We start from the raw sequence: 17,104 nt of genomic DNA, 5'->3' as shown, positions 1-17,104 counted from the left end.
CTTCCCTCTTTTATGTTCTTGTATAAACACGTACATATACATGTGCATTCAAATTAAGGATAAATAAACTTTATCAGGTGAAAGTTGGCTTGAAGGTTGTTTTTTCATGGTATAGCAATTACTTAACACATCATGCCAAATACTACTCTCTCTCTCTCTCTCTCTCTCTCTCTCTCTCTCTCTCTTCAATCCTCACCTTCAACAACATCCTGCATTGAGGGAAACAGTCCTTGGAGAGTGGCAGCTATTTTGTGGAACGACGATTTGCGCAAGTTTTTTTTTTTTTTTTACTGGAAAATTAATTTCTGGGGTCGCAGATGTGTTCTTTTTCCTTCACCAACATCTTCTCTAGACGTGGAGACCACATTTTCAAAGCTTACTCCGTGATATCACAATGAAAATGAAGTCGCAATTAAATCGACTGAACAAGACCAACATATTGGTCTTGTTTTGCGACTGGTTTCTCCAGTCGCCACATAGGCACCGATTTTCAGTCGGAAACTAAACGAATTGCAATTTCAGTCTCAAATCGTCAGAGAGAGAGAGAGAGAGAGAGAGAGAGAGAGAGAGAGAGAGAGAGAGAGAGAGTGTGTGTGTGTGAGTTTGATTAATTTATTGCACTTTCGCGCCAGGCTACAGAAATACTTTAAACACAATAAATTTGATGACATATGAGCCATACAAAAAAGAAAACAAGATGCTTGTACATGATTACATAATGAATCAATCAATGAGAAAAAAAAAGCTAATAACAACAAAAGACAAGATGTATAAATTCGTAAAGAATAAAGCAGTGGACAAAAAAAAAAAAATAAATAAATAAATAAAATAAAAAAAATAGAGTAGAGCTATTTACAACGAGAGAGAGAGAGAGAGAGAGAGAGAGAGAGAGAGAGAGAGAGAGAGAGAGAGAGAGCTGAACGGTTAAGGTTACTTTGATCATGCAGTTACCTTACCTAGGTAAGAAAATAAGAGAATGTTAAGTCTTACATTGGCTGAACCCGATGATTATGTAGGTAGATGCAGTACTATCTTAAAATAATATGATCCGGCAGGCAAAACACGCTTGATTGCGCGCACACATGTAAATATAATACTACATAATATAAACTGATAATAGATATCCAAATGATCAGACATATTTACTTTTGCACTAGGTAAATCCCTTGAACACATGAGGTTAAGCACAAGAGGCCCTAGTCGTGCAGTTTGGTAGAATTCATAATTTGCCCTGAATGTTTTCTTTTTTTTATGTTGTTGTTGTTGAGTATTATTAATAATTTACATATGGAAGCTATACACAAAGGCTTATCGAAAAATTATTGCGTTGGCAACTATACCGCTCCTTACCCCATACCTTTATCCACTGCTGACACACATCCTTTCATGGTTTATCTGTGAATTAGGAAGCACAATACACAAATACTAAATTAAGCATCATGTTATAAATAAACGAAAAATATTACTGAAATGCTGAGGATTTGCAAGTGACGCCTGACATAAAGAAAGCTTAGTGGGAGGGAAGTACTGGGAGCTTCACGGGCCTGTGTTCGATTCTCTGCCTGCGATTTATACATTTATACGTTACAGAGTTACATACCTTCCCACGAATCTTAAACACACATTGTATACAATGCTATCTTTTCACAATGAATTAACTAAAATTTTTGCCAAAATATGATAAAAGAAGGAAGTAGTGGTGATGTGATGAAGGAGAAGCCGCCCTGCACGTCCGGAGGCTGTACTATTGACTCGTCGCGGCGCCATTTTGTGGTGCGTCAGACACAGCAGATTCTTGAAGCTTTTTTGGTAAATTGATGGGACTTCCAAGCAAAGTAAGTGTGCCTAACATATCCATAAACTTGTTCTGAAGTGTGTGTGACCATTAAACCTCTTTTTATTGGTATAGGGAATGACAGACAGCCACATTGGAGCTGTTCTCCGGCCACCCTCACTCCCATGTTATACTAGAACCACTTCTGTGATATAAGTGTGACTACAATGGGCTCTTGGATGCCAGTAGTGATGTGTGATTAAGTAGAGTGTTTCCATTGGCAGGTCTTGGCGTCGTGAGACAAGATGGAGGTAAGCTGTGCCTGGTGGACATGCTTCCACTCGGCTTGACAATGAGAGCGCTTCCCCCAGTGTAACTAATTTCCCCATACCTACTGATTCGTGCGCCCCAATTTATCGCGTAAAACTACCACAAAGTACAGTGACTCTCCCATGCATGTTAATTTTCATTCGACTGTGATCCCCACCCGTTTGAGTCCGCCCACCCCTCTCACCAATTCCTTATTAAAAACGTAGCCTACGTATTGGAACACAATCCTTAAGTCTGAATGTATAAGGCATAAAGTTGTTGGTACAAAAAAAAAAAAAAGTGTCATTAACATTTATGTAATTTGTGTTCGAGATATGTTAATCATATGATTTTGATTTAGAATAAGTTGTTTATATTTGATTACAAGCCAGAGTGAAAAGAAAAAAAAAGTAATGGTCCAATATAACTTCGGCTCCTTATAATTCGACTATTTTTTAGACCTTCATAGAACCTATTGTATACATTACATATAAGAAGATAGTATAAAGTGGCGAAAAAAAAAGTATTAACCATCTATCCCCATCAAGCTTGAGAACCTGCAGGAATGCGGCACTTTTGGACGGAGTGAGACAAAAAACTAGTATTTTCTAGGAGTGAGCTATCAGAATTACCCAAAACACGGCAGGTACATAACCAGAATCACTTAAAATACACCATTAAAGCATAGTCTTCAATCATAAAACAAAATAGCTATGAAAGATTTCACTTGTCAAAAAAATCATACATATTCTAACCAACTTAAACTTAACCTGGCCTTTATTACTGTGCATTACATAATCTGCCCGTTTTGGTGATTCTGTTAATTTGTTCCCTGGAAAATTCTGGTTTTTATCTTACACCACCAGAAAGGTTTGCTTTCCCAGTCACAGGTAGCCAAGCTTGAAGTCAGGGTAGAGGGTTGATGGTATTTTTCTGCCACTTTACATTATTGTATTCTATGTATACAATGGGTTTTGTGAAAGTTTAGAAAGAAATAGTAAAAAAATAAGATGTTAGGGTTATACAGGACCAATACTTAAAGTACCACTTTTTCATTATATATATATATATATATATATATATATATATATATATATATATATATATATATATATATATATATGCAGTAGAGTTTTTTTTGGATGCTGTAACTAAAAAGTTGAGCTGCTGTCAGGTGGATACTTCACTGGTGAAGATTGAGGTCCCCACGTAACAAGTGCCTATTACTCCTGTATTGTTTGCATGGTGCATTAAATATTAAGCTGAGGCATGCAACTCTATTTACTAATGTTTTTTAACTCTTGACTCACAACAAACATGGGGACCTGGTGGAAAAGCAGGCTTGTCAGGGGAAAAAGCAAAAATATGGTCAAATGTCATCACAAGAAGTAATGGGAGTTATTGCTGCTGCTGTTATAATTGGCACCATCTTAGATATTACAAAAAAATTCCAAAGTAGTTTATCTTTGGGACCACTGATCTAACTTTTACTTAACTTACCCTAACATAGATAGGTTAGACCAGGGTCTCTAAGGAGGTATGGATTACCGAGTTTTTTTTTTTTTTTTTTTTATGTAAGAATTGTCCAAAATAATTTTTCTTGACTCGGTATTATTTTAAACTAAAAAAATGGTTATGCATTTCTAGGAACTCAAAATTATTTTATAAGTGTAAAGAAGTATTCTTTAAATAAAGAACATGTTCTAATAATCAGACAGATAGTCTAAAATTCTAAATTAAGTGGACCGTCCGGTGGCCATGGTATCGAAAAATCTGAAAAATATCGAAAATCCCCAAAACACCACCAGAGCATCCCCTAACATATGGCAACATAGTGATGGAGTATTTTGGGGAAATGCGCTAAAATACGTGGGGTATTTAAACTTTAAAGGGCCCCTGCCACACCCACCACAGCCCAGGGCTTACCCCCTCCCCACTCTCTGTACCATAAATAATGATAATAAGCACGGAAAAAGCCATGAAAAGTGATATTTTTGGTAAGGAAAGGTGGGCGCTGGCAACTCACTACTATGGCATACACAGGAACACACCCTCTCCCCTTCCATTTCAGTGTCCATGTGACTGCGATGGGAGGAGGATCTATTGAGTATCTCGCCCATTATTTCACACCTTGCAAGCCACAATGCAGCCTTTTTTTGCCTTACAATATCTAAACTAATGGTGCAAGTGGAAATTACAAGTTGTACCGACCATGCATGGGTGGAAGACACCCTCGCCTTCGAGTGACTAATAATTACAATCATTGTAGGGGCGGCCAGGTGCCATATGAGTCTTACAGAATATTCTAAACATGCCTAAAAAGCATATATGATGCACATGGTGGTGTATGAGCACAAAATATCCAACCCAAATAAATGTACAGGGTCATAGAGGACGAAAATGACATCTCTGGGGTTTTTTGCCTTTTTCTCAGTTTCCACTTTTATCATTCAAATCGTATCTTCTCCCACATTTCTCAACGGATTTTCAATTTTGAGGTATCATTTTGAAGCTCAATGAAGCTGCTACATTTACATCTCATAGAATTTGGAATTTTTTAAGTGCTGCAATATAATTTTATATATATAAAAAAAAATCGAAAAAATAAAAAAAATTCATAATGGCCATCAAAATAAAAAAAATCTAAATTCTATGAGATGGAAAGTTTTGTTATACCACATACTTCATATCCGTACTGACAAAATTGAAATCTGTCCTCTGGTGGCAAAGTTTATAAGAAAAATATTTTTTAAAAAATTGATTTTTTAATTTTTTCATGCAGTTATTTATGGGTTGATTCGCTTGTAACTATTAAACTAACATCGTGTAATAAACATCTATCAGCGAAAAAAAAATTACCCATGTACCTCTTATTTATTTTTCGAAAACCTCACCGGACGGTTCCCTTAACTTATTTGGATTTTTTAATGCTGGTGTGGAGTGAAATATAATCCACCAGTCTTTTGAATATGATTGTGTTATTTGATATTTTGAAGTAATGTGGATTTCTTCCTTTGTTGGCAGCTTCAAGGCCAAGGGCTTGGTCTTACAGAAATGATCAATGCCATGGCTGCCCAGCAACACATGTACACAGCAGCTGCAGCTTATGGTAGTCTGGAAGCTGCAGCCTATGCCCAGTATCCACAATATGTAGCCCAGGTAAGCTACACGGTAAGGAACATTCATGTATTGTTTACCAGACTTCCTAGAAGCTTTCTTTTAGACTTGATGAAAATCCAAGTTGTTAACTAAACTTGCATTGCTTTACTTTTATATCTTTATTTTTGTTTTTGTACATTTAGATTTTATTGAAAAACAGGATGAATTTCCTATTTTGCTATTGGCTTGACATTGGTGATGTAATGCAATGCTATTTTTTAAACTTAGCTCTCTCTCTCTCTCTCTCTCTCTCTCTCTCTCTCTCTCTCTCTCTCTCTCTCTCTCTCTCTCTCTCTCTCTCTCTCTCTCTCTCTCTCTCTCTCTCCTCTCCCTCCCTCCTCCTCCCTCTCTCCCTCTCTCTCTCTCTCTCTCTCCAAATGAACAGTTGTTTTCTTAATTGCATATAAAATTTTCACAATCTTAAGAATTTTAACTTTCATATTGCTGTACAGTAAGACCTTGATTTATAGAACCAGATGAGATTCAGACAAGTCTACTAAAGCAATATTTGGACGTTCCATTCCACCATTTCCTTCCTTGAGTCGTAAATGATAAGTTTTTATGTGCTGGCTTATATTTTAGCCGTTTTAACTGTAAACATAGTTGATGAATCACCAAAAAGTTCAGAAAAATATAACACAGTTTAAGTGTTGGTTTGTTTAGTGCATTTTCATTTTGACATTGCTGCCTTTCTTCTACCTGGAGGCAAGGGTATACACTGCTTAGCTTTCATCAGCTATCAAATTTAGATTATATATGAGTATTAATATTTCAATCTAAAATGGAAATTACTTTTTTCCGACAACAAAACATTTCTATTAGATTAATCCAGACTAACATATAACTTTTTTTTTTCTTTTTCATCCTGAAGTTTAGTAAAAAGAAAATATAAGTGTATTAAATGATATGTCAAGGTTTTACTGTATTAGTTTTTGTTTTTTAAGTGCTTGTTTCTCTTCATTCAATGATTCATATATTATCAGTTTTAGAACAGGTAAAAAAGAAAACCTATTTGGTGCCTGTCATAATTCTGTTCAAGGTTTTCCTTCATACTTTAAGGACCTATCACACTGGCCTATGATACGCGGAACCATGAACATTCGCTCTAAATAAATAAGTGAATTTCTAGGTTAAGTTTATCCATAGTTAGGTTAAGCATAGTTCATTGTGGTAATGTCCCACCCCTGTACATTTTCAGTGTATTTTTACATTGCCTAATTAATAAACCGGATTTGAACTTGCCGGGATTAGCGGAACCAAGTTGGGATGGCTTCATATCCATCCCGGTTCTCCGTATGCTATCCCAATGGAAAAGTAAACATGATATATGTAATAAAAACCTTTCATTTGAACTAAAAAGAATGTGACAAAATTTTTCATGTTGGAATATTAAATAATATTTCATCAATTTAGAAAGGTAAAGTATATATATATCATGTTGATAGGTTGGGCTCATGGCAACCACCTCTGACTGTAAAGTTGCCATCGCGCACGTCTCAGCTTTTCTCTAGTTTCTTTTACTTACTTTTCTTCAACAAGAGGAAGTGCAAATACAGTTCCTGGACAAAGCGCAGGCTGAGGTATAAATGGCATGGTTTTGTTCTGGTTTATTTTGATTAGGCTTTGTCTTGGTTAGTGGGCCGTTTGCCTAGCATAACAAGAACACGGGCAGCTTGTGTGTGATAGTGTTCCTGGTTTTGTACCAAGAACCATGGCCCACGTTCCATATATCATAGGCCAGTGTGATAGCCCCTTTAGTTTGTGTTTTGTGATGTTTATATTATTGCTAACATTTTGTTGCCTCTTGTGTTTTTCATAGTATGATTATTCTCTTTATTGATTCAGATCTGAGAATTCTTATGCTATGATTCCCGCATCAGTACACCAGGTATTCGATATATACAAATTCACTCGTGCGACTAACCAAAATGTGCAAAGTATTCGTTTTATGTAAGAACAATTTGCTATAATGGTTGTAGCAGTGCTGGTGAGACTGGTTCATTAGGTATGGTGGCTGACTTGAGGGCATTGGGTGCAAATGTTTATCTTTACTCTTCTCACCAATAATGAATCTTTTCCTTCCTCTGATCCTGAAGTTACTCCTCAGGTAGCATTTATAATGTATTTTCATGTTTTATTTTACAGAGGAAGTATCAAGGCATTTGCTCACAACTTTTGGCTAACGCTTTTCTATCTTCTAGAGAACCAGCACTTAAGTGGGCCTTTTAGATATTTTTTTTATCCTTGGCTGGCCCTCTCTCCTACATAAAAAAAAAATAAATAAAATAAAATGAAAAATAAATTAATGTGCTTTATTGTTGTTTAGTGCTTTGTTATTGTGAAATAGTGCTGGAATGAATAAATGGAGGGTTTGAAAATGGGTAGTGTAATGTAACACTGGCATATAACGAATATCTGGTGTACGTAACAAATGTGTATAATTTGTTTTCCCAGATTGCACAAATTTCATCTTAATTTTTTTCAATTATTTTTCAATACAATACTATTCAGTAGTGTAAATAAGTTTTTACCTGTATGAGTGAATATTGAAATATAGTTCTTGAACTTTTGAATTTATCAATAATAATTTGAAATAGGCTGATAGGCAGTACATTAATGCACCTCAGGTTTATTTATGAAGATTATAATACGTGGATTCCTTTATTTGTAGTCTCCATTTCAGGGTGCATACATTGCCTCTGCTCCAGCCCCAGGTGGTGCCAGGGGACATGGTCGTAGCAGCCTTGATCCGTATGACAGTTATGCTGCTGCTCCTTATGAGCCAGAACCTCCACGCCACCGTGAGCGGCGTGACCGTGATGATCGCCGCAGAGACCGGGACAGAGACCGTGACAGGGACAGGAGAGATCGAGACCGGGACCGGAGAGACAGGGATCGGGATCGAGACCGGGACAGGGACAGGGACCGAGACAGGGACAGAGATAGAGACAGAGACAGAGATCGCTGGAGGGATGACGACAGGGATCGCAGTCCTCGCCGAGATCGGGATCATCGTGACTATAGAGACTATGACCATCACCGAGATCAGTAAGTCAGGAGAGGAGTAAAGTTTTCACTTTTATAATGTATTGTGTTTAATCACATATTATTTATTATTTTAGCCATATTGATACTGAGATAAAATCAATGATTGTTCTTACTTAAAATTTCTAGTTTTATATGTATTGATATAAAAAAGAAAATCCTTGAATTTTTTCTGTTATAAATGATAAACTTATGAGAGATCCATTACATTTTTATGTGTAACGCTGCCAATCACATATTTGCAGCTATGAAGAGGAACGGACGGATTATAAGTCTCAACCTCCAAACAATACCATCATGGTGCGAGGTCTGGCCCAGCACATCACAGAAAATGATGTATGTGTTTTAATGATATATGTTCTATACTTATGTCATTAAGTATAATTAGTTAGTGGACTATGTATGTGAACATTTGATTAACTACTATTGTATGATTAAGGTAACTTACTTAAAGAACGCTGCTTTTTAAATTCTTCTATTAATTTTTTTCAGTTTGTAATTGTACATTAACTTTCTCTTCCCTTCAGATCCGAGCAGATATTTTAGCTTGTAACCTCATGCCAAAAGATATCCGGCTCGTCAGGAAGAAAGAATCAGGTAAAGTAACATTTCTCATGGGCTTAATTTTCCTGGACTCCTTACGTTTTTATGTTTTAGTTTCCCCTTTCTGTTTCCATGTTCCTGTCCACCTGTGTTTGTCTCGCTGGCTGAACAGAGGCCTAGGTCACAGGGTTAGCACAAGCAAAATGTATTCATAGTTTTACAAACATTAAATAAGACTCTTCCAGGTACCTTCTGTTTGCACTCCAGGTTACCAGCATTTAATCTTGATCTTCGAAATTGTGAGTACGTACATTCATGGGATGAAAGTCAGGCTTAGAATTGTCATATAATTTGGGTTTTAGAATATGATGTAGCTGTAGAAATGTTTCATTGTTTCTCTTGACAAATATAGAGTGTTTTTCTATAATTTTACAAATTTCCTGATTAGTTGTAAGCTCTTGTGATATGTTAGATTTTTAATGGGAATATATATATATATATATATATATATATATATATATATATATATATATATATATATATATATATATATATATATATATATATATATATATATATATATATATATATATATATATATATATATATATTCTTAAATAGATTTTAATGGGGAAATATTTACCTTCATTCTTCCATGTTCTTTAACAATGTTTCTTAATTATGTGCTTTGTACCCTTCAAATATTTACACAGGACTGCAGCAGTAGCAGGAAAACCAGCATATATTTAAAAATATGAAACAGTGTGTGTATGAATCTGGAGTGTTTTGTGATTGTGTTGTCACAGCAATGTGTAGCATGATATTGTATGATTATCATGGTAGACAGTTAGTAAAATTCTTCAGTTCAGTTCTTTACTCTTGTTATGCTAGTGGCCCCTGTGACCTGGAAGAGGCCATTGAGAGTAGATTTTGCTTAAGCCAGCGAGATGGGCACAATGTGGCTGGTTAGTGGCCACAGGGCCATCTCACGGCCATTTGAGGGTGCGACGTTGAGTGTCCCTCATGCCTCCTTTAAGAACATCATTTATTAACACTTGCTTGTGTGTGTTCTTACGTCTAGGTGCATCAAGAGGCTTTGCCTTCGTGGAGTTTACGACGGTTCATGACGCCACACGGTGGATGGAAGCCAAACAGGTATCGCGGTGAATCCCTGCCGGCCCGGCCCGGCCCCCGGCAGTTCCCTCGGCAGAGTCCCTGGACCCCCTGGCCATGGCCAAGGGGTCATGGGCCAGCCATCTCTGCCAGTAACACTGGGTTTACCTCTTCCTAAATACCATCATAGCCATTTGGTTCCTCTTGTATTTTTGCTTCCAATGTTGAGTCAATAACTTATCACTTTCTCTGAGGAACTGTTTAATGTTAGACCTTGACAATTATTGTACATGTGCGTTATGAAAGTATGGTCCCTCCCCTCCCATCCTTTTACTTCCTTGTATCAAGCATCAGTCTGACATCACTTGAGTGCACAATAATTTTATTATTTCTGCAATTCACGCTTGCTCATATTTGTTCATTTCTAGTGTATTTTATGTGAGCATGTATACCTTTCTTCATCGAATGAATGTTGGATGATTGTGAATACATTAGTAGATTAAGCTGACTTAGGAATCAGTGAATTTAAGACTGTAGCTTTTTGCTCAGCTGTGTAAGGCAGTGGCTTATTAACATATTGGGCATGGCTAGGGATAAACTGACTTAAGGCCACCTCCATTCATAGGTAATGATAACTCCCCTTTTCTTAAGATGTACTTCACTTCCCCTTTATGTCAAGCAGTGCATCCTATAATGTTTAGTTGGTTGAAAGAGTTTGCATCCAAGAGGTGGTCTTATTATGTCCCCCCCAAAAAAGCTTTTTCTCTGGAGTCATGAGAGCACATTCCTGGATGCATGCTTACGACAATCAATGAAACCTGTAGCTACTGTTTATTCAACTCCAATGAGAAATGATGCCATCCAAGGAGCAAGCCTGGTAAGGGTCACCCTGTGGGACCCTCTCTGCTTTAACAGCATCAGCAACTACTACAGCCACAACAGTAAACGTGCTCACCCGAACATCCACAACAACAAAGTCTCGGCACCAAGGTTCTCCTCCAGCCAGGGTGTTGGCACTCCTTCCTCTGTAGTTTGAGCATTATCACTTTTGCTGGTTCATGCCACATGGGGTGAATCTAGGAAGAGCCCACAGAGAAAAATTTTGCTAACCACGATTAGAACACATATTTCTTTTCTTCCTATGCATTTCTTACCTGTAGGCTTTACTTTTCCTTTCACTCATATCTGGCTGAACTGGAGACCAAAAGTGGAAGCTCATGTAAGATACATAAAACTCTGTATAAGATCATGTTGTAATATGGTTGATGACTTTCTCTACAGGGTGTTCTCATTCTTCAAGATGTATATAGAGCCACACTGCAATACTCGATTCCCAAAGAGTCCTCAGAGCGTCAATCAAAAGCATCACAAGATTGGTTTTGCATCAGGGTATGTTTATTGTATTGTTTCGTGAATGAAAAATATGGAAGACTAACTGAATAAACAAATTAATCATTTATGATGAATGAAATAATCAATACTTTAATTTCAGTGTGGGGCTCATAATTTCAAAAGAAGAGACTCTTGCTTTAAATGTTCAGCTCCTCGGCATGAGTCAGAAGCAGGAGAAGAGGGAAGTGATGAAGTTTGCACCTATCCAACCAACAGTATGTTTGATTTTTTCTTAACATAACAACATAACATAAATAATAGGATAACAAAGGGCCACCAGGGCCCATCTAGGTTATCCTGTATCAGTCGCACAGCGACCTCGTCATCAGTACTTAAAGATACACTTACTTCTTGAAACACACACCCTTCATAGTTATTGTATACTCTATATAAAAATAGTCACTGTCACTTGTGTTAAAGTGAAAATATAGGAGCATAGTTTCATCTAAGACAAATGGGTTTCATGTTGCTAGCATGCAGACATGCTATTTGTAGTGTGAAAAGCAGTAGAAAAATAGAAATTTATATTTTTACATTTTGAGTAAGATGAATAATTGTATTTCATGATGTAAATTTTGCTCATTGCTGAGGACATAACATCATATTTTTACAAAGAGTAGTAAAGAAGCCTGTGTACATCTGGTGTCATTGATTACTTTACAACTTTGACAGCTCTTCTTCTCCGTGGTCTTGATGTGTTGAGCACGGAAGAGAGTGTATTACAAGGGATCCAGCATGCTGGTAGTGACTTGCCTATCCGGTCTGTTCGCATTGGGAGAGACCCTCTCACCAACACATCGAGAGGAGTCTGCTATATTGAACTTAATTCTGTGCTGGATTCCATGCAACTTCACAATAAGCTTGCCCATTCCCCTCCCACTATTGACAATAAGCAGGTTAGTTTTACTTTCCTTTACTATCCTTTCATGGATTAGATCAGTATTTAAATACAATAATGTATTATTCAGTATTTTTGTAATGTTTTTGTTTTTATCAACATTTGAGAAGGAAGTCAATCTGAGGTATTCAGTGCTGTGATTTTATATAAGTATTTCTTTTTGTATTATGATATGGAAGTTCATGAGTAAACCAGAATTAAGTGATAAATACTTTAGAGCCATGTTAAACAACAGTGGAATTTAGTTTGTATATTTTCTCCACAGGTGACTGTATCATACTGCAAGTTGAACCAGAATAATGGAAACAACAACAATTCAGGTAATGTTAGGAGTATTTGATTTTGAATGAGTTCATGTTTATATGTGATAGAGGCTTTATTCATATATATAGTTAGCAAAAAGAAGTGAAGCATCCAGCAACAGTGGAATGATACTTTTCTCTTTTGTTTTCAGGTAATAACTGGTCAGGTCAACAGCAGCAGCAGCAATACCACCAACCAGCTGAATACACTGCAGGTGCTGACATCAAGCAGTTGGCAGAGTACAGTGCCTCCTTATATGCACAGACTCCTGAAGAACATGCTTCTTATGTACAATACTATACAATGTACTACCAACAGCAGGCTCAGGTAATTGGCAAAGCATGTATCGGGCATCCATAAATGTTAACTTTTGATGCTATTTATAATTTATGTTCTGCACACATTCATATCAAGGTCCCATGGAAGATACTTGTAAAATTTGTCTTAAAAGTATAAATATTTGCACTTTTAACTATTTGTCTATTTATTCATTCATTCATTCATTTATTTATTTGTCAGGCATACCAACAAAATCAGCAACAACAAGGAAGCTCAAATCAGTCAGATTCTGTCAATGCTGCAGCAGCTGTGGCTCAGTCTGCTTTACAAGCTATGCATCAGAAGTCTGCAGCCTCAACAGCAACAACTGCAGCAGCAGCAGCTGCTGCTGCTGCTGCCGCTGCAGCTGCAGCTGCAGCGGCACAAAGCACTTTAAGCACAACCACCACCACCACCACTACTACCACCTCAGAACAGACAACACCACCAACTACCACTACTTCTACAAACTATGATGGTGTTCAGATGCAGAGTGGAGAATATCCCACTTATCGTAAGTACATCCAATGGAACTTCTTTCTATGTAACACAGTTGTGCAACAATGGTGTGTTTATTTATAGTGAAAGTTAGCTGTATTATAATGGATTTGGATTTTCATTTTGCAGCACCACCTGATGTCAGCACTTACCAATATGATGAAACTTCTGGTTACTATTACGATCCATCCACCACCCTCTACTATGATGCCAGTAGTCAGTACTACTACAATGCAGAGTCTGGCCAGTATCTGTATTGGGATGCAGAGAAGTCCACATACCTTCCTGCTCCTGTTGGTGAAGATGGTCAAGTTGGCAAGAAGGGAGATAAGAAAGAAAAAGAAAAAGATAAACAAGACAAGGTATTCTGCTTTAGGAGTTTAGTAAATATGATAGAAAACAGTATTTTAAAATTTGCTTGGGCTGTTTTAGTAATAAGTTGATGTTTAACACAATTATTTGTGTATATAATGTATTCATGTATATTTGGTAGACCATAGAGAGTAACTTGTAAGAATAAAGATTTCAGTGCTTCATGAAGGATACATACATTGTAAACAAGTCTTTCATGACAAATTACACTTTACTGTTCATGTTCTGAATTCTAAACTGATGTCAGTATATAGGCCATGTATTAATCAGAAGAGTAGTTTTGGAATAATTTTCTCTCTCTCTCTCTCTCTCTCTCTCTCTCTCTCTCTCTCTCTCTCTCTCTCTCTCTCTCTCTCTCTCTCTCTCTCTCTCTCTCTCTCTCTCTCTCTCTCTCTAGGTCAAAGTTGCCAAGAAGATTGCAAAGGATATGGAGAGATGGGCCAAAGCACAGAACAAAAGGAATGAGAGTTCTGTGGGGAGCAAGATAGCAGCAGGTGAACCTGTAGGAGGAGCCAAAGGTGAAGGAGGTGGCACTGGTGCTGCTGATGCTGCCTTTGCAGTCTTATTGGAACGCAGGGATCGGGCTGCTCTAGCAGAGAAGCAAGCACAAGTGTTCCATATGCATATGAAGAAGGAGGCACCACCTGTAAGTTTTTGTTATACATTGTTTTGAAAATGGATGTCAGAAAATAATGTTTGTTGATATTTATGTAAATATTAACTCTCTAAATTGCAAGCCTTTCTTGCTTTTCGTACCTCACAGTGCATCCTACATTGATATCCATTTTCTCCTAACATTTGTTATTTTGGATTATGAACAGGTATTAGCTGGACTTAAGAAATCTGGACTAGTGGCTGCATATGGAGGTGAAGGCAGTGACAGTGAGGAAGAGAGTGGAGCTGGCTTGAATAACCTTGCTGGAGATGAGAGATGGGAAGATAAACTTGTGGACTACCTCAAGATGGCCTGCCTTCTATGCAAGCGACAATTTCCCAACAAAGAGGCCCTTGGCAGGTATGTTACAGTTATATATTTGAAGGAGAACACTTTTTAATTTTTTTTATTTTTTATTTTTTTTATTTATTTATTATTTTTTTTTATACAATTTCATTGGAATTAGATGAATACTCTGATAATCATATACCAGCCTGCACTCAAGCCACTGTGAATGTACCCTCATGTCACTTTGAGGTAACTAGATATGCATAACCTATATAATAAAAGCAATGAATTTGTAGGTAATTTATGCTGTTGCATGTCCTGAAATCAAATGTGAACAAATAGTATTGTGATAAGAAGGATATTTTTTCATTACTTGCCAAGGGTGTTTTTAAGCTTCCTTTAGGGTACGCAGTCCTGAAGAGTTAGTTGAGTATGCCTGTTCTTAGCCTTTGACTTTGGCAATACATAGTGAAGAAGGGGATTTTATATACTTGTGGAATCTATCAAGTCCCTCTATCACAGACATGTGCAGCTTTCTGATCTTCATAAAACTAACATGGAGAACATGAGGAAAGCAAGAGGGTCTGGAGAGGGAAGTGGTGCAGGAGGCCTTACCTCGGCCCAGTACCGCGATAGAGCTAAGGAAAGGCGTCAGAAGTATGGAGAACCCAGTGTACCAGCACCTAACAAACTAAAGGTAAATTACTGGGGTATTATTTGTTTTATTGCCAGATTTCAGTCTGCTTTAGTAGAATCTTTATAATACTCCTTTCTCTATATTCTTATTATTGATTTTTTTCATATTAAGGTTATGTTGTTGGATCCTTTGGGCAATTTTGTAAATGTAGTCTGGGTTGAATATTTCTAAGTGTGTTGGAAACTTATTTTTTAGCAAATATTGAATTATCATCATTAGTTTTGATTGGCAGATTTCATTTGACATTAATCTGCTTTTGTCACTTAATGTTAGCTCATCAATCTACTTAGCAATAACATTTTGTTTGTCATGCCATGGCCATCCATATAGAAACTCAACATGATATGGGAGGACAGTTATTGAAAAAATTACAATAATTTATCAATGTGAGGATGGAAGAAAAGGCTGAAGAAATTTTTATTTATAAGAGAGAGACAGGTGTGTGATGTAACAATGGAAGCTAGGTTGTATAAAGGAAATTAAACCCCTTCAGCACTGGTCCTGTTTCTGTGGCCTGGAGCTCATAGATCTCTCATGCTCGCTGCCCCATGTATTCCATTCTGCCCCCCCCCCCCCTCTCTCTCTCTCTCTCTCTCTCTCTCTCTCTCTCTCTCTCTCTCTCTCTCTCTCTCTCTCTCTCTCTCTCTCTCTCTCTCGATTTATGCAAAACATAATAGTGTCTTGATAAGACTTTTCTGAGCTCTCATCACTATGTTCCTCATGAGAAACACCTGACAAATATTCAGAGCCAGATTAAGAGCACAACATAAGGGTGAATGATTGTGGACGGAGCTTCAGGGTATCTCGAGTACATAGTATAATCCCCTCAACAAAGCAGAAAACAAAATACCACTCGTAACTATTCACCATTTGAGACAATAGATAGTTTCATGTAAACACATGTGTACATGACAGTGCTGAAGGGTTTAAAACTATGGTCCATTTTCAGATATATAAGCTGAAATTCCTGACTATCTGTAGGACATGAGAAATGCTGAATTTCTAAGGTATAACAACACTAATTTTTCAGGAACGATACATTGCCTCAAGGGAAGAAGTAGCAGCATCCAAATATGAAGAGCCAACCAAACAAGGCATTGGTAGTGACAATATTGGCAATAAACTCCTGAAAAAGATGGGATGGACTGATGGTCAGGGCCTTGGAAAGGCTAACCAAGGACGAACATCCATTATTGAGACGGAGAGGCGTGTAGCTACTGCTGGATTGGGCCTGCAGGGCAGTACTTACAGTGTTGTTGGTGATAGCTATAAAGATTGTGTCAAAAAGATGATGTTCCACAGATATCAGGAGTTAGATGCACAAGAAAAGAATACAAAAAACTAGCAAGGTTGTAATGTCCATTGGTTGCTGAAAGTGAAAAAAAATATGGTAGTGTTGCTTTGAGAATTAGAAGTAAATGTATTTCTCTCTCTCTCTCTCTCTCTCTCTCTCTCTCTCTCTCTCTCTCTCTCTCTCTCTCTCTCTCTCTCTCTCTCTCTCTCTCTCTCTCTCTCTCTCACACACACACACACACACACACACACACACACACACACACACACACACACACACACACACACACACACACACACACACACACACACACACACACACAAACACACACACACACACACACACACACACACACACACACACACACACACACACACACACACACACACACACACACACACACACACACACACACACACACACACACACACACACACACACACACA

At 37.4% G+C, this 17,104-nt stretch overlaps 1 protein-coding gene across 5 annotated transcripts; it reads left to right on the top strand.

The window, feature by feature from the left end:
* The first annotated feature begins 1,693 nt into the window (after positions 1 to 1,693).
* LOC123514537 (RNA-binding protein 5-like) lies at positions 1,694 to 16,872 on the top strand. 5 transcript variants are annotated; one of them, XM_045272458.1, is made up of 18 exons: positions 1,694 to 1,835; positions 2,059 to 2,085; positions 5,108 to 5,254; positions 7,914 to 8,290; positions 8,533 to 8,623; positions 8,815 to 8,884; positions 9,912 to 9,985; positions 11,225 to 11,332; positions 11,436 to 11,550; positions 12,008 to 12,231; positions 12,499 to 12,553; positions 12,688 to 12,863; positions 13,056 to 13,368; positions 13,482 to 13,714; positions 14,122 to 14,370; positions 14,546 to 14,739; positions 15,190 to 15,364; positions 16,395 to 16,872. In XM_045272458.1, exons 2-18 carry the CDS (start codon positions 2,080 to 2,082, stop codon positions 16,707 to 16,709), a joined length of 2,922 nt encoding a protein of 973 aa, XP_045128393.1. In that variant the 5' UTR covers positions 1,694 to 1,835; positions 2,059 to 2,079; the 3' UTR covers positions 16,710 to 16,872. The 5 variants fall into 5 exon arrangements, with proteins under 5 accessions (XP_045128393.1, XP_045128391.1, XP_045128395.1 ...); XM_045272456.1 differs by lacking the exon at positions 2,059 to 2,085 and having other exon boundaries at positions 1,752 to 1,835; positions 13,482 to 13,716; positions 14,124 to 14,370; XM_045272460.1 differs by lacking the exon at positions 2,059 to 2,085 and having other exon boundaries at positions 1,755 to 1,835; positions 5,108 to 5,242; positions 7,926 to 8,290.
* Positions 16,873 to 17,104: the final 232 nt, after the last annotated feature.

The sequence above is a fragment of the Portunus trituberculatus genome, chromosome 38, assembly GCF_017591435.1.
Source record: "Portunus trituberculatus isolate SZX2019 chromosome 38, ASM1759143v1, whole genome shotgun sequence".
Classification (NCBI taxonomy): domain Eukaryota; kingdom Metazoa; phylum Arthropoda; class Malacostraca; order Decapoda; family Portunidae; genus Portunus; species Portunus trituberculatus.
This window is presented reverse-complemented; position numbering and strand designations above follow the sequence as displayed.